At 43.0% G+C, this 18,723-nt stretch overlaps 1 protein-coding gene across 1 annotated transcript; it reads right to left on the bottom strand.

Annotated features, from left to right (window-relative positions):
* Positions 1-8,375: 8,375 nt before the first annotated feature.
* On the bottom strand, positions 8,376-10,776 carry OLIG1 (oligodendrocyte transcription factor 1). The gene has a single exon (XM_034793954.1). It carries the CDS (start codon positions 10,517-10,519, stop codon positions 9,836-9,838), a length of 684 nt encoding a protein of 227 aa, XP_034649845.1. The 5' UTR covers positions 10,520-10,776; the 3' UTR covers positions 8,376-9,835.
* Positions 10,777-18,723: the final 7,947 nt, after the last annotated feature.

Genomic DNA, 18,723 nt, shown 5'->3' with positions numbered 1-18,723 from the left:
TGTCTTCAGTGAAAATCACTTTATTTACATCATAAAGCAATCATGTCCAAGCACACAATGTAATCTTACTCACTAAAACCAAATAAAAGGTGTCTTCAGTGGCTGGAGACCCCACTCTTAAAACAGAAATCTGATTCAATGAAAGTAAAAGATTTTGTCACTGTGGTTTCCAAGGGCTATTCTAAAGAAAAATGATAGGCAAAGAGATGAATGGCCTAATTCAAAAACCTGGCTAATTTTGTCTTGAGAGATTTTGATTGCAATGAGCACTTTGGAACTTCTGAATCCCAAAGGTGTTTGAATGCTGTTTAATAAATCAATGATGTCTTATTAAATTATCTGTCTGTCTAGATACTTATATGACCTTCATTACTGTTCTATCTGAGCTGTGTCCCATCATTATTCTTAATGATGTTACTTTGGGTTAGACAATTCATTATAGGTAGAGCTGGCAGTGGTGCATGTATTTAAGGTTGCCTGACACTTCCCATTGCAGGTTATATAGAAGGAACTTCAATTAAAAAGTGCCTCCATGTGATGAGATTTTCATCAAAATGTCAATGCTGGTGATAATATACATTTCAGAAAATAGATATGAGAGACTTGTTTTGCAAATCATCATCATCATCAACAAAACAACAACAACAACAACAAAGCCAAACCATACAACAGTTCTTCTATGTTATTTCTGTAACTAGATTTTGAATATTTAGTAGAGTTTAAAATATCACAACATGGCCTTTCTAGCTATCCATTTTACACTCCAAAATCAAGCAATTATGCTACAACATTGCTCAGCAACACTGGGAAAGCTTCATTTTAAAAGTTGGGTATCAGCTAAACAGTTATATTTACTAGTTTATTTAATTGGACAACTTGAATTTTTTCCTAATAATTTTTATAGTGCCTTCCAGCTGAGGATCTCAATGTACTTTACAAACATTAATGAATTTAGCCTCACAGAGCTGCTGTAAGCATTATTAGTCACATGAAGTCTGCAACCAGAATAGAAGTCAGATTTCTTGACTGCCAGTACTGTGCCCTAACCACATTAGTGTGAAATACACACCTGTGCAGAGGGGCCAGCACAAATTTATGCACCACTTGAGTCCTATTTAAATCCTCAAAATAGGTCTTAAGTGAAACTTAAGTGGTACATAAGCCTTGTGACTAGCTTTCTGGTCTGGGATGAATTTAATCCTTCTAGAAAGCTATGCAAAACTTCTGTAACAAAACCTATAACTTTGCCTAGGTTTGTGATAAACTTTTGTATGAGTTTTGGGTGCTGGGGAAAGGTTTCTGGTTTCAAGTGGAAACCAGGCAAAGCTCAGCCTTTTTTAAATTTTACCTTTTATTACTGAGCAGAGTTTCAGAGGGACACCTTATTCCATGCATCACATCACCTAATTTTTAAATCCTTGGCCTGAGTTCTCTCCTTGTCTTGTCACTTGTGACCTGGTATTGTCCTACTGCAATTATAGCCATTGCGACACCAGTTCAGATTATGAGCAATGAGTTAGCTAGAACCTTTCCTCTTGGCCTTTCTCTTTTTTTCCAGTCCAGACAATTGTAATGTAGAAGTTTCCTGCAGCATCCATTCCCTTCCATTCAAGGCACAGTCAATGCTCCCCGCACATGTAATTATTTTCTGTTCAACTGTATTCTGCTGTATGTTTACTATAGAAACCTTTTTCAGCCTAGGGTTTGTACCCATGTTCATAGTAGGAGCCTCAACCCACACCATCAGTTCCCATCTGTGTGTGATAGAGCACTGGATTTTGAATCATGGATGGTAACATTTTAGGCCAGGAATTTCAAATGAGCCTAAGGGAGTTAGGTACCCATCCCCATTGGGAATTTGGCCGCTAATGCCGTTAGACTCCTTTGGAAATCCCAGCCTTAATAATTAATCTCTTCTTGCCATGGGGTCCATCTTCCCTCTGTTGAGGTTGGTCCTCCTTCAGTGATAGCCCTGCCTGCTGAACTATAAGCAGCCTCTTATGTTCTCATATTATGCTCAAGTAATGTTTCCACCACTTAGGGCTGGTGCCACTGTAACACTTCAGTGAAGATGCTACCTGTGCCAATGGGAGGTGGTGTAGGTATAGGGTGACCAGACAGCAAGTGTAAAAAATTGGGACGGGGGTGGAGGGTAATAGGTGCCTATATAAGAAAAAGCCCCCAAAATTGGGACTGTCCCTGTTAAATTGGGACATCTGGTCACCCTATGTAGGTGCTTCACCTCCCTGAGAGGCAGTACCTAGGTTGACGGGCGAATTCTCCCATCGGCCTTGTACTGTCTACATTGTCCTTCTCCTGCTGCACCTCCCCCCCCCAGCACTTCCAGCTCACTTAGCCCCACCCTCCCGGCAGCTAGATCTGGGTGGGGAGTAGAGGGGGCGGTCTGAAGCTGCTTCTCATGCTGGCTGACTTCACTCAGGGTCACTGTCTGTGAGACAGCCTGGTTGGGGAGGAGGCAGCAGCAGCCCGAGCCCAGCAGCTGGGCCTGGGCGGGGCGCTCATGGGACGGACTGCAGCTGCCTCCCTAGCTGGGCTCTCTCTGACAGCCACTGCGCACCGCACAGAGGAGTGACCACCCTCACCTGGCACGAGAAGTGGCTCCGTCCCGCTCCCTGCCTGGGCCCAGCTGCCGGGCACAGGGACTGAGCGAGCCAGAAACGTGCCCGGGGGAGGCACAGCAGGAGAAGGTAACTCTGGTGGGGAGAGCATGGTGTCCCCAGGCCGGGTGCAGGGTCGCTGGGGAAGGCACTGGGAGCAGGGTCCCTCTGCTTAGACGGAGGTAGGGGCATTGCCCATACTCTTCCCCCTGCTGAGGTATCAGTGAGGTTGCAGGAGCTCTGGGGAGACACTGTGGTGCTGTGAGTCTCCCTGAGCCAAGGCCAGCCCCGGCCCAACCCAGCCCAGAAGCACACGTTCCCCACTGCTGTGGCCCCAACCCCTCAGGAGCTGGTAGGATTGACTGCCCTAGCCCAAGGAGGTGGGGCTGGAAGCTTCCTCCCAGAGGCAACAGGTGGGGCAGCCTAGACTCCCCCCCACACCGGCCACTGGGGAAGTGGCCAAAGCCCCCAAAAGGGGCCAAGTTTTGTTTAGAAGCCCAAGGAAGGGGCTGGGAATTTAAACAGGCCCAGGGATGGGGCTGAAACCCTGAAGAGTGTCAACCATTCATTGAACTTTGTTACCCCCCAGAAAGGGACTGAAGTTAAGAAGTGACCTGGCTGGAAAGCTGGGAAACCATAAAGCTGCTAAAGGCAACGAGTCTCCAGGGAGAAATCCCTGCAGGTACTGCTCCATAACAGGGCAGGGACAGACTTAAAGACAGCCCAGAAGGGGCTGAGGACTGAGCCCAGAAGCAGGGCCGCAGATACCAACAAGGACACAGTGATAGGCCCTGGTGGACCTTTGTTACCCCAAAGGGGTTCCTCCCTTTTAGACTCTGTGTGGCTTAGCCAGGGGGCTGAGCCATTAAAGAACACCCTGATAAGGGCACCATCTGACAGGGGGCACCGTGAGCAGAGAGAGAGAGCAGGTTTGCACCCAGCCAACAGGAGGCACTCATGAGAGGTGAGTTCATCCTGTCACATAATGGTAATAGGCTTTTTAAGCCATTATTATGGTCCACATATTCCTGAGGCAGCCAAAGGCCTATCCAGCCCCTGGCATAGTTTAGAGCAGCCTCCAGCATACCCTATGGGCCATTGGCTGCTGAGACTAGCTCAGATGCAGTGTACTTTGGCCTTGCTATGACTTTTATTCACTCCTTACTGCAGTGGAGGAGGGGGAGGGTCATTGTGGTAACTATATGCCAGCCAGTGAACTTTTTGGCATAGGGATTATTTCCCAGGGACCATTTCTGCCCAATATAAATTCTGTTCACTTTGCTAGGGCACAAAAGAGAATTGGACCCTGAGTTTATTCTTTGGTAAGTTAACAAAGAAATTCAGTATATGGACAGTTATATCCTCCTCCCAGCCTGACCAAATTCCTTCAAGTATTTAGTACCCACTCCTGTCCATCAAAAAATATAGATATGTTCAAAGTTAGTGCTGCCATTTGTCTCCAAATTAGCCAAACATCCCATCCCACTTTTTTCTCCACCCTGTATCATCTACTATGTTTTAAGACAATCCTCCCATCCTTAAAGCGATACTACCCAGTGTTGTTTTTTTGTTATGAAATACAAATTAGGAGCTAGGACGAGACCCACATGGTTAATTTTAAAGAGCAAAGTTCATTTGAGTTTCACAACTGAGTGTTATGACCAATATTCTTCTTTTTATACAGCTATGCTTGTGCTTTGTTTCAAGTGGTTTTAATTTGTTCAGGGTTAAAACAGAATATTGTGCATGTTTTGGAGATCTTTTGGAAAGCATCACTAGAAGGATGTTTAGCTGATGCTACGAATTAGAAGAATCTATTCCTCTCCTCCTAAATTATATCAATTTATTTTCTAAAATCTGCCATGAGGCTACAATGGAAGCTGTGGCTCCGTCATCCATTCTTGCATAGAAGTTATGGAAAGAGGGAAGCTATTGATTTCTATTGCCAATGAGCAAATATAGAGGGACTTTAAGAAAGTACTATCAATTTCTGTAGGAAGTTGCATGGGATGAATACATTTCTTATCCCTGATGTGGCCTATTTCAGTAGCCTGTGTTCAGTTCAAATGTCCAAGACCCTAGTCAGGTGAGCCAATAGGGAAAGAATAGTAGCTAGAGTGGGAGTGTTTTCAGTCACAGCTCAAATAAACTTCCGGGTAGCCCCATCCAAGATCAGAGATGTGATTTTTAGAAAGCCAGTGCATGTTCTGATTAATCAATAGCCTAACATCACAATTCTTAGTGTTTCCATGAAAATGTAAACAACTTCCATCACCCCGACTGATCGTATTACAGCATTTTCTTTCAGAATGAAAGCTGTTGTTCTCTTACCAATAACCTGTAAAATGGGGGAAATTATACTTTCCCTCTTTTGTAGAGTGCTTTGAGATCTCTGGATAAAGAGCATGATATAACAGCTAAATAGTGTTGCTATTATTAGTTATCTGCTAAATTTTGGGTAAAATAGTGGGGGGTTATTGTGCAAGCTTTACATAGCTCATCAACTTTGCTGTCAAAACTATAGCAACATCGTAGTAAGAAATATAGTCAGAGTTTGTAAAATTCTACTGTGAAATGCTTTTCGCAGGAGAAAGGTGATTAAAAACAGATTTACAGAAAAGATAGCAAGTTTGGCTTTACAGAAAGATTTTTAATTATTTTCATAAGAGTGATCCTGCAGTCTTTACTCATGCAAATTCCCATTGGAGTAAAGACTGCAAGAGCAGGCCTGAAAACTTATTACTTTGAATGTAATGTGTCTACAACTCTTTGAGTGGCGTAGTGATGTCACATCCAGGTCAGTAGTGCGCCTAATATCAGTAAGTGATTCTAGGCAATGAGCGAATGTCTTGGCAGTCATTTCTCTTCAGTTGTTACATACAAACTTTATACTAACAACGAGTCCAGTTGCACCTTAAAGACTAACAGATTTATTTGGGCATAAGCTTTTGTGGGTAAAAAAACCCACTTCTTCAGATGCATAGACTTTGTACTATCACCACCCAAGTTGTGCAATAGTCATCTTAAAGCCTGGCAAGTTAGATATAACTTACCAGGGATGAAAAAGTAACTCAGCTGTAAGTGCTCACCGCTTTAATTAGTATAGCTTTGTCAGGGCCGGCTCCAGCATTTCTGCCGCCCCAAGCAACAACAACAACAAAAGCTACGATCGGCGGCGGCAGTTCGGCAGCAGGTCCTTCGCTCCTAGAAGGAGTAAGGGACCTGCTGCCCCCCAATTGCCACAGGTGCTGCCCCTCTCCCTTGGCCGCCCCAAGCACCTGCTTGTTAAGCTGGTGCCTGGAGCCAGCCCTGAGCTTTGTCAATAACTGGAAAGATACATTGACTAATGTGTCTCCATGTTGTTGTTACAAGAGATCTCTAATATCTCTCTGAAAAAAAAAAAACAGACATTTTAATAAACTCAAAAAATGGGTAGGTAGGGTCCTATGAGAAGAAAATCTAAGGGAAAAAAAAGAGTTCAAGCAAGCTGGCAGTTTCAAAGAGACAATATTAAAGGCACAACTGCAAACTATCCCAATGCAAAGGAAAGATAGGAAGAATAGTCAGAGGCCAATATGGCTCCATCAGGAGCTCTTTCATGAACTGAAAATCAAAAAAGAATCCAATAAAAAGTAGAAACATGGATGAATCGATAAGGAGGAGTAGAAAAGAACAGTGCAAACAAGTAGGGACACAATCAGAAAGGTGAAGGCACAAAATGAGTCACACCTAGCAAAGGACATAAAAAGGAATACTTTGGGAGTGAGAGGAAGACAAAGGAAAGCATAGGTCCTTTATTTAGTAGGGGAGGGGTGGCTAATGACTTCAAAAAGGTTGAGGTGTTTAATGCCTATTTTGCTTCAGTCTTCACTAAAAGGGTTAATTGTGACCAAATATCTAATACAATTAATATTAACAACAAGAGGGAAGGAATACAAGCCAAAACAGGGAAAGAACAGGTTAAAGAACGTGGAGATAAGTTAGATGTATTCAAGTAGGCAGGGCCTTATGAAATTCATCCAAGGGTGCTTCAGCTTGTCCCTTCAGCAATCTCAGAACCCTTAGCAATGATCTTTGAGAACTCGTGGAGGATGGATGAGGTCCCAGAGGAGTGGAGAAGGGCAAACACAGTTCCTATCTTTAAAAAGGGGAACAAAGTGGACCTGGGGAATTAGACCAGTCAATCTAACTTTGATACTTGGAAAGATATAATTTGTTCCTGTTAAACAATTAATTTATAAGCACCTAGAGAATAATAGGATTATAAAGCATAACCAGCATGGATTTGTCAAAGAACAAATCATTGCCAAGCCAACCTAATTTCCTTCTTTGACAGGTTTTCTGGCCTAATAAGTAGGGAGAAACAATAGATGTCATCTATCTTGTTTTTAGTAAGGCTTTCAAATTAGTTCCACGTGACATGCTCATAAGCAAACTAAGGAAATGGGGTCTAGGACAGGATTAGAATTCAAATTGGAGAACTGGTCTGAATTCAACAAAATGAAATTCAATAAAGATAAGTGCAAAGTACTTCACTTAGGAAGGAAAAATCAAATGCACAACTACAAAATGGAGAATAACTGGCTAGTTAGGTGGTAGTACTGCTGGAAAAGGATCTGGGGTTTTAGTGGATCACAAATTGAATGAGTCAACAATGTGATGCAGTTGTGAAAAGGCCAATAGCATTCTGGGGTGTAGTAACAGGAATGTTGTATGTAAGGCCTGGTCCACACTAACCCCCCACTTCGGACTAAGGTACGCAAATTCAGCTACGTTAATAACGTAGCTGAATTCGAAGTACCTTAGTCCGAACTTACCGCGGGTCCAGACGCGGCAGGGAGGCTCCCCCGTCGATGCCGCGTACTCCTCTCGCCGAGATGGAGTACCGGCATCGACGGCGAGCACTTCCGGGATCGATCCCAGAACATCGATTGCCTGCTGCCGGACCCGGAGGTAAGTGTAGACGTACCCAAAGACACAGGAAGTAATTGTCCCTCACTGCAGGGGACTGGTGAGGCCTCAACTGGAGTACTGCATCCAATTCTGAATGCCACACAAGTTGGAGAGAGTCTGGCGGAGAGCAACAAAAATGATGAAAGGTCAGGTTTTCTAAACCTATCAGGAAATGTTTAAAAAAATTGGGTGTTTAATCTTGAGACAAGATGGGGGGGAAAAAGAGAGAGAAAAGATCGTGATAACCATCCTCAAATATGTTAAGAGCTATTAGAGAGAGGACTGATCAGTTGTTCTCCATGTCCACTGAAGGCAGAACAAGAAGTAATGGGCTTAATCTGCAGCAAGGGAGATTTAAGTTAGATAGTAGGAAACACTTTCCAACTAGAACGGGTAGTTAAGCTCTGGAACAGGCTTCCAAGGGAGGTTGTGGAATCCCCATCATTGGAGGTTTCTAAAAACAGGTTAGATAAATGCCTGCCAGGGATGGGCTAGGTTTACTTGGTCCTGCCTCAGTGCAGGGGGTGGATCTTGATGACTTCTGGAGTTCCCTTTCAGCCCTCCATTTCTGTGATTTTATGATTTTCTTTAGATGCGTGGGAATCCAGCTCTATCTTTGTTTATAGGAACAAATTCTTACTCATTTTGTCCAGGTCATAACTTAATAAATAAGTGTTAAAGCTAGTTATATTATGCCCTGAACATCAAGAAATAAAAACAATTTTATCATTAATAGCTGTAACCAGGTAAATATCGTCAACTGGCTAAAAACATCTTGTTCAATCATTAAGACAGCTGACAGGATGCAGGGAAATTGAGAGTTTTATTATGACTGTACAGTTCCAAGTAAAAGGGTCATACAGTGATAAAACACTACAGTTAAAAAATGCTATTAAAATAAGCTACACAGCAACAAAACCCATTCCCAGAAAAGAGTGCAAAAAAAACCATCATAAACATTGCTTTTAAATGTATATTTCACTTGTATTAGTACACATGTTGAGGATGCATGTTCTTTGCAGTGTCTTTTAACTAATGTACAGGCTGGCTATGAAGAAACACTCTGCTTTCTGTATTTTTTCAAAAATCTTTATTTAAAAATGTTTCAGAATTGACCTTGTCTACTCTTAGACATCTGCAATAATAACGCTGCCTCTGAAAGCATCATGTGGATTAACACAGTATGTGGGGGGGCAACTTTTGCTTTCCTAAAATAGGGGTCCTACCTTATTTTCCTCTATTAGATCAAGTTAATTGATTATCTTATCTGAGTAATGCATATCGCCAGGAATGCATTCTCCTTTTTAGTAAACTATGGTACTTATTTGTGTTCAAGGTGGCATTTTGTTTGCAAGCAACACTCAAATTTCTAGATTGGTGGTTAAACCAATCTAAAAATATAATAAGCTGCTCCCCCAACAAGACTAAAAAACGAACAAACAAACCTTGATTCAGTTCTAAAAATTCAGATTCCTAAAGATGGAGGTCCCTTCCAGTCCTACATTTCTAGGATTCTAAATGATCGCAAGTAGGTAACAAATTGGATTCTGCTTAGGTCACTGAAAGAGAAAATTACGGCATACAAAAAGTAATGTCTCCTTTAAATCACTGCCTAGTACATACCTTTAACTCTACATGTTGTTTAAGACCTGTTACTTTATTACCCTGAATGGTAGCTCAGTAAGCCAGGGTGCGGGTCCATCTACAGTAATTAGATACTCTCCTAGCTAAATAAAACATTGTAGAAGATGCTCCATTAAACGGATCTTTTAGGCATTATTTTCCATGTCTTCGACTTAAGTGTCACAATGATTTTGGCCTCTCCTCCCCTTTCACCTGTGGAACGCATGCAGGGGGTCCCCGGGCAATGGCTGAGACAGCGACGGCAAGGCCAGGGCTGGCACACCCCAGCTGAATCGCCAGCAGCGTGACTCAGCCAGGCCTGCAGCTTGTGGGAGAGCTGTGCCCAGCGCGGGTTCGCCCCGCCAAGGGGCTGGGAGTTCGCTCTGCAGCCGTCTCGGTTCTGCTTTGAAAACAGGCCCTTGCAAACACGCGCCTTCAGGAACACACCGGACCCGAGCCGCACAGCGTTGCTCAGCTGCCCGCAGCGGCCCTTCCCCAAAAGACAGCCAGGAGCCCGGGCCCGCGTTCCTTCCAGCCGCCCGGAGCGCACCGAAAACCCCAGCGCTCCTGAGCCCGGAGCTTGCAGTCCCCGGCCTGGCACCCCACCCCGCTCCCCGAGTCCCGCCGCCCCGCGCCTGCGATCACTTGGAGAACTGGCTCTGCACGGCGGCGAGGCTGAGGCTGGAGGGGATGAAGTGAGGGAACTTGCAGATCGCGCAGGTGCACAGGCTGGCTCCCCCGGCCAAATGCAGCTGGCTGCACTGCTGCTCCTCCAGGGACAGCGAGAGGTATTTGTTGGCGGACCGCAGGCTGTCCGGGTGGTTCAAGTTCCCCGGGGTGAGCAGCACAGAGCCCGGCGCGGCGAAAAGGGGCAGCCCGGCCAGCAGCACCCTGGGCCCGGAGCCACTCATCTCCCCAATGATCCGCCTGAGCTCCTGCAGCGAGCTGCCCAGCAAGAGGATGTAGTTCCTGGCCAGGAGCAGCGTGGCGATCTTGGAGAGCTTCCTGCCCGGGGAGCTCTGGCAGTGGGCTGCAGAGTAGGGCATGATCACCTCCCGCAGCGCGTCCATGGCCAGGTTCAGGTCCTGCATCCTCTTCCTCTCCCGGCTGTTGATCTTCCGCCTCAGCTGCTGCTGCTCCTTTTTCTGCTCAGTCTTGCTGCCGCCGCTTCTGGCGCTGCCCAACCCCTGCTGTTGCTCAGGGGCAGGCTCCGGCTTGTCATGCACTTGCTTAGTGAGCAAGGTGGAGGAGGGCTGCCTGTAGCCAACCAGCTCATACAGGGCTGTCCCCAGCTGCACCTCACCTGGGCGTTGTTGCCTCAACATGGTCCTCCTGCTGCTTTCAGACGAGGCTGCAAACCTTCATAGCGAGGGCTGGGGGAGGGCCTGACGGGTAGGGAGCGGCAGCGTGCACAAGAACACAGGGCTGTCCTTCGCACCGGACTTACGTTACCTAAGGTGGCCACGGTGGGTAGGAAACATTTGCCGCGAGGAGCTTGTCGCTCAGGTCTGGGGAAGGGATCGATCTAGCCGGGGCCCTTTAAATCCATTTCTCCCACTTTGGGCAAAGGGATGGCGGTGGGCAGCCAATGGGAGCGCAAAGCTGGCCAGAGACGGGCTCTCATTGGTTGCCGCCTGCTGCGGGGAGGAAGAGTTGCACTTGGCAAACAAGAAGAAGTTTATTGTAAGGTTTGCTCGGCAGTTCTGCAGCCGAGGAGCGCTGCCATCCCGGAGCCCATTTCCCTCCCACGGACTCCTCTGCTTTGCCAGGCAGCTTCCTTTGTTATTTGAGACACTCTATTTTCTCCCTATATTTCTCCCCCTTCCCCTCCTGGGCTCTGACTGCTTCCAAGAATGTTAATGTCTGCCAAGGGATTGAAAAGAGAGTTTATTTCTGAACTGACTCTCCCTTTCAGAGCACATAAAGCAGTGTCTGGTTTGTCTTTTTCTTTGCTTTCATAGCTCCTTTTAAAAAGCCTTTCAGGATTCCCTCTTCCTCCAGTTGTTATTATTAGAGATGGACTCCCCCCTCCAAAAAATAAATAAAAATAAAAAATAAATAGAGAGTTGGGACCAACTGCCAAATTTGGATGGTGGATGAAATGCCCCCTCTCAATTCTTATATTCAGAATTTTTGTTCAGGCCCATCTCTAGTTATTGAATTAATGTTTACCTTTTTGTCTGTGTATTTCTTAGATATGCATTGTTGTAGTAGCTGTGTTTTGTCCTAGGATATTAGGGAGACAAGGTGGGTGAAGTAATATCTTTATTAGATCAACTTCTGTTGGTGAAACAGACAAGCTTTTGAACTACACAGAGTCTTCTTCAAGCTGGAAAACATGTCTCTCTATGTATTAGATAGACAACTGAGCAGCTAAACTGCCTTTAAGTTCTGAGTAAAAATACAGTTATATTAGTGATACTTCGCAGTTTTTTGTATAGCATACTGGTCATTCTGTAGCCACAGTTTAAGACTAGCAGTTTAACAGTTGCATAAAAACAGAAATAGATAAGTAGATTTCACATATTCTACAAGTCATAGTAAATTTTCATTTGTTTCAATATGAGAAATATGTATGTAACCAATGATTGGGACAAAGTATTGCATTAATTCTTTGTATTTTCAACTAAAATTAAATGTAATGCTGTGAACCTAGATATTCCCCTAGTAGGGCTTGATCTGTAGTGCACTGAACTCAATGGGAGTCTTTCCATTGATTTCTGTGGACTTGGGATCAAGCCCTTAATGCTATTAAGGGAATGAGGGAGGAAAAAAAGCAGTGGAAGCCAGTGTGTCTGATGAGAAGAAATATTCAGTGGAAGAACAGTTCTACTTTTTAAAAATGTGTGTTTACTGGGAATAGACTTTAAAGACATTCATTTCTAGGTCACCTGTTCAGATTCAGCCCAGATCATCAGTGAGTAAAACTCATTACCCTCTGAAAGTTATTCATCAACCTATAGGAAATGAGTTGGTGGGCTCAATGAATGTTCCCTTTATTTTTTTTTCCTGGTGCAAAATGAACAGCTGCAAGAGCACAACTTATGTGCTGGGAAAAGAAGTACACAAAGAAAAGTCAAGGATATGTTTATTGACAAAGAGAGTCTGTGCTTCTATCAGAAGTAGTAACAAAGTGGAAGTCCAGCCTATGTAGGTATAGCTTTTGAGAGATAAACATGGAACACAGCATGATGTGTTAGAGGGTTCTTATAGGAGCCTCTTACTAAAATTCTGCCACACTACTGAAAGACAGGTTGGGATAATTTTCCTGCCATCAAAAATTTGCCCTTGTAGCTCATAAAAATACTTCTAAAGAGCAAATGTTGCCTGTGAAACAGATAACAGAGCTTCAAATGTATCCTCGAAATACTTATGGGGGGGGGAAAGAGCTGTGGACATCACTTCTGCTCCCATTTCAAACTACGCAAGTAAAATTCTGCACACTGTTGGCAGTCTGCTCAGCATACTTTTCAGGTGCAAAGTAAAACAATTTTTAGCGAAAGGTACTTCATATGTTTTTGCGCCAATGCTGTTGCTTCACCTCCTTGCTTGTGAGGAGATATTTTTTGTTTTAAACGGGAAAACTGATTAATAGATCCTCCAGTCTCTCAGCCATTCTTTGTGAACATGCACAGGAAAAGCACAGCTGAAACATGCATATATTGGGCACCTGATTTTCAATAGTATTTTGAAAATAGAAATATTCTCCACATTACCCCACTACTTCTTACAAAAATATGTACATTAACTTAGCATACTGGATAAAAACAAGAAGCTTTGTACACTTTAGAAAGGATCAGAAGAAGATATGAAAGAGGCTTCTGCCTCTGAAATTCACGCGGTTTGTCTTTTGTTGGATGAACTGGCCATGAAATTATTGGACCTGCCTTGGACAAAGTCAGAAAACATGTCAGAATATTAACTAAGAGTCCATATAGTCAAAGAACTGAAACTATGGTGACTCTTCCCCAGGATCATTTCCATAAGGTAGATTGATTGATTTAAAGCTTGTTGAAATGACCACTTTAAACTCCATAGGAGTTAATATCTCCAGAAGAGTTAATATCTCTTTTCCTGTTCTGGTAGCATGAAGAGGATGGAAATCCCTTGGGAATATCTCATGTAAGGGGGGTTCCACAGCCAGCAGAGAGCTACTGAAAAAGCTCTATGTCAGCCCTCTCCCAAATCCTGACATGGGAGCATATCAGGGAAGGGTCTGTGACTAGAATGCACCACACTCCAGCTATTCTCACTTGGCAGGTGACCCACAGGAGGTCATTTCAGCCAGAACATAAGTTAGAGCAACCCCAAGGCTAACGTATGCCAGGGCTGTCCCAGTGATACAAGGAGTACAACAATGGCTTAAAGCTACCTTTACTGCTGTCCTGCTCCCTTACAGTTGCTACACCAAGCCCAGGAATGGAGGAACAGGGACTCAGTGGCCCTGTTTTGTAACCAACTCCTCCTCTCTTCCCATCTGATTCTCTGACTAGAGGAGCCATTGTCAGGGATGGGTCAGAAATTAAATCCTTTTTCTGCTTGTACCTATTGAAGCCAGGGAGGGAGAACATTTAGAATGTAAACAAGTTTCTTCATCCCCTTCCTCCTCCCCTTCCTGTTTCTAATTTTTCCTTTCTCCAATGATTTATTATTAATGATAATTATTTGTATTGCAGTAGAGCCCAGAGGCCCAAATCATGACAGGACCCTACTGTGTTAGATACTGTACAGGCATGCACTTATACACAAGTGCATACACACTTATCCCATTCTCCTTTCTTTTCTTTTGAAAGATAATGGTGATAGTAATTCAGTATAACACACCAGTCTCAAAGCTGTTGAATTGCTGCTTAGACTTCTTTAATAGAAAAGGCTCTGTTAGGTTTTTTTCCATGGGGAAAAAAACCCATTTTAAAACTCAATAGCTGTTCAATTTCTGTTGTTGAAATTCAATCCTCGTCCTTTTAAGACTAAATAAAACAAAACCAAGGGGGGAAGAGAGAGAGAGAAACAGCAGAAAAGAAAATGCAATTCCTCTCTCTGACTGTCTCATATTTGCAGTGTAGCTGCTGGAAATCACAGTCGTAGCACTTGGTCAGCCTTTATCAGAATTGTTTATAAGTGCAAGGGTGGATTTGTTGTGGCTGACTAAGCTATTAGACAGAATGCAAGCAGAAAAAGATGGGTAAGAGGGGGTAGAAATAGGGGAATTGACACACAAGAGACTGGGTAATAACAGGAACCTCATGTTTACATCACAGGTGTTGCATAGGATGTTGAACTTGATGAAGGTGGTGATGTCATCTTGTTCTCTCTTCTTGTTCAGTCTGGCCAGAACATCTTTCAGGATTAGGACAACCTATGGAGACTGTGATATGAGAGAGGAAAGGATTTCTGGGGCTCCCCTGCCCCCAATCCCACTTCTGATGGGGAAGGGAAGACAGCTGTAAAGCTACTGTTGGAGGTGCAACTTCTTCTTCTTGGACTTCCCTTTCCCCTCCTGCTGCTGCTACCTGTCAGGTAAACAGGTTAAGGGAATGTGGTGAGGGGCAGAAGGGAGAACAGATGATAGATTTGGGTGAGGGATGGAGTGTGAGAAACAGCTAGTAGGTTTGAGTGGTTTGTTGTGGTGAACTCCACTGACTTCAGTGAAGTTACTCCTGATTTACACCTGTGTTAGTGAGAGTAGAATCATGTTCACCATCTATAACTGCCATAGGCAACCAGTGTAAGGATTCTGTGATGGGACAGAACTGGTGCACAACAGCCTAATGCTACCTTTTGTTCACACCAACTCCCACCAAGACATACTATAGTGTGGGTTTCTAGGTTTGTGTACATATTAATATAAAAATACCTATCTTAGTCAAAAACCTACCTTTCATTGTCGGGGGGGGGGAATTCAAGATGATGAAAAGGCATCAGAAGAAGATCTGAGTCATGCCAATTGTTCAGATAAAATGCATGTAGTTAGTAAAGCAGAAGCCGGTTATTTCCCTTCTTTTATCAGATCAGGGCAATATGTTGCAGATCGGCAACAGACTAACATACAGCTTTTGATAGCAAAAGGACTGAGTTTTGAAAATTCACAAAATAGATTGTACTTTCCAGCAAACGGGTTCTTCAAACCCCATAACTAGTAAATAGCAAATTTGATTTTTCTTTTACATGAAGTTTCAGATTAACAGTCCGTTTTCAAGATGCACTCATATGAACACAGTAGTAATCCAATGAATCAGCTGAAAATGATTTCCTGATTAGATCACATCAGTTATTGGTTTTTATTTTAAATATGGCTATTAAAAAACAATATATTTATACTGAGAGCATTTTTTTTATTTTGCTGCAGACATCAGTAGCTTCAAAACACACACAAATAGAAAGTTAAAAGCAAGAATATTTTACTCCTGCAACAATTAACTACATTCTACTAATATAAAATGTCTTAACATATTCCAATAATATACATAGGAATCTACTTTCTCTTTCTCCTACTGAAATCCACTATGACAAGGCAATTTTGCAGAAAGAAAAATAAAATGAATAAAAAATAAAGGTGGCAGTTCCTTTTTCTTCATAAACAAGTTTAAACTAGACAATAAAATGTTCACTTTAACTTCAACATAATTGGACATAAAAATTGCTCCTCACTAGAAAAATATGTGTTGAGTCTCTCTTAAGTCAATAGCCTAAGCCAAATGCTATAGAGGCTTACACTGATACAATAAAAAGGGACAATTTGCTTGGAAGGCTGTGGCTAATTTAGAACACAATGCCCAATGTCATGGTCAGTTTTGTTGCAAAAAATTGGCAGTTTAACTCAGAGTCTCAGTCAGCCCAAAAAGATGTGAGTGATTCTGGCTGAAACAGCTTTGCTTATTGGATGTTCCAAACTGTTAAAACAAGCCCTTTCATAGTGATACATGGCTAAGTGTGTTCGAAGAAATGAGGGGAAAAAACAAAGGTAGCTCTGAAGTCATTTCCCTGCACTGAATCCAGCCATCCGGTTTCACTCTTTCCCCATTGAATGGACAGAATGCAACAGGAAGAACAGGAATGAAAGAGAACAAACAGGCCGAATGTACTGGCAGAGAGACTAGAGAGAGAGGGAAGACAGGGCAGCTAGATGCTTAACTTCTATTCTTTGTTCTTAGAAAGGAATGAATGATTAATTATAGAAATCCAAGAGGTAATAAATGTGCCTAACTGACGTACTGTGGCCAAGTTCCTAGAACACCTGCAATAACAGTAGCCTGTGTAAATCAAAGTACTTCTCTCTTTATGGAGAGTAGACAGGATACAGGGAACAGAAGGATACTGTTCAAAACTTCACCTGGTTTGCTTTCTGCTGGCTTGAAATCCTTGTCATCTATCCCTGTCTGCTTTCTTTCTGTGGGAAGCAAAACCCCGGTCAGCTAAGGAAGAAACCAGGTTGTTCCAAGTGCCTAAAGAGGGTGGGATCAGGCTCTGACATGACTAGAGAATGTAATTTTACTATACATCTAAAATTGATTCCCAAATCAATATTTGTATTAAAGCAATTTTATTAATGAAACATATGAAAACAAGTATTTAATATACAGGCAGCAAACATCTATACTGTGTAAGTATTACAGTTGGGATTTTCAATATAGCCTGAGGAAGTTAAGTGCCTAAATCCCATTACAACTCAGTGGGATTGGGTGCTTATCTCCTTTAGGCCCCTTTGGAAATTCCATCCTACAACACTGTGGCCCACAATTCAGCAAGGTACTTAAATAACTGCCTAGCTTTAAGCGTGTGAGTAGTTCCAGGGACGATATTGCTTAAAGATAGGCACCTGGTTAAGTACCTCGCTGAATTGGAGCTTTAATGAAGAAAGGTCAAACTCTTTTCACAGAAGGGTAATAAGTTACAAAAAAATAACAGCTCAACTATTTAAAGAAGTGATATCTATAAAACCTACTAGACTGGAAAAGCTGTAGTTGATGGAGTTAAACAAGACCCAGTTAGGGCTTAATTAATCCCCCACTGCTTAGGTTCATAAACATGGAAGCTCCTAAGTGGAGTGTTGGATCCAAATGAGCCCTTTTTGTGTCTTGTTTCACTTTTAAAGTCTAACCCCTTTCTAATGAGACTGATTTCTCAGACCTCCCATCCTCATGTGTCTGAACTGTGTTCTCTCTTACATGTGCGATGTCTTGGATCAGACACTGACATACAGTACTGATTTACTGTAAGTGTTATGGTAATCGTTTAACTACCTAGAGCCTTACAGTGGCAATTAAGCACTTAGGTAGCATAAATCACATGTAATTACAGAGAAAATACATTATTGCTTCTATCTTCCACCCCCTAGCAGAGTTTACATGGTATACTCCGTATGGTATTTGAATATTTCCAAGCTGCGAGTGGGGAGAAGAGATGTTGCCTCTGCACCCCCTGACTAAAAAGGTTGGAGTCACAGGAAGGGAGAGTCAATCAAGCCTTCCTGAAGTCCTTAATCAATCCATCACTGCTTGCACCAAGGCTGGGCCTGGTACAATGTCTCTGATTGTTTTTCCCTTGTCCTCAGAATGGCCCGTTTTGCATTTAACCATTGTAAGCCTGATACTGTGACATGCTGAGAACTCTCAACTCCCATCAATATCAATGGGAATTTGAACTGAACAGCACCTTGCAAAATCAGTCCTTGTGTGAATTTGGTGTTTGTGAAAGAGAAAATATAATAGTGTATTGTTTCTGTGCTCAATGCTAACAGCACAGCTCTGCCTATGCACCACAGTCCTAACGTATGACACTTCTGTAGCATTCCTGGCCATATCCTGAGCTTCAAATCATACAGGGAAAACTGTCCTCTCTGAGATGCTCTATAGGTCCTCTTTCCCTTGCAATGCTACCATTGTTATAATCACCGAGAGAGAGGCTGAGTGTGTAGTAGTAATTTGTTCTTTGAATAGGAGAGACTGACCCAGATTTGGAAAGGTATTTAAGTGTCACTCCACCCAGTGTTGCAAGGCCCTAGCGACTTGGACAGCTATGTCCGATTTTCAAAAGTGACTTAAGCAACGTAAATTTCATTGAAAGTCAATGAGACTTAGGCTCCTAAGGCACTTTTTAAAATAGGACTTAGCTATCTAAATCTTTTAAGCCTTGCAAACACTTGCAAGTGGAGCAATGCCTAAATCACCTTTAAAAATGTGGGCTTTTGCCCTGTATACAGTCATTTTGTAATGTGCACAAATTTCCTCCAAGAACTGCAATCGGACTATTATGGGGAGAAGGGCTTTGGGATAACAGACCAGATAACCAAAACATTTTTAACAAAAACGCAATGAGGAAAATAATTCATGTTCATTTCATGAACATGTACCAAGAAGGATTTGATAGAGTATGGAAAATAATGAATGCACCAAATTGCTAAAATCACCAACACCACATTGCTGCCAAGTGCGCTCTGGGAGTTTCCTAGTAGTTATCCCCCAAAATGCAGTGCACAGCTCCCATTCTTTCCCAGTTGCTGATTCTCTGAGGTGTGGTCCTCACAGTG

The sequence above is a fragment of the Trachemys scripta genome, chromosome 1, assembly GCF_013100865.1.
Source record: "Trachemys scripta elegans isolate TJP31775 chromosome 1, CAS_Tse_1.0, whole genome shotgun sequence".
NCBI lineage: Eukaryota > Metazoa > Chordata > Testudines > Emydidae > Trachemys > Trachemys scripta.
Note: the sequence above shows the minus strand (reverse complement) of the source record. Positions and strands in the feature narration are given on the sequence as shown.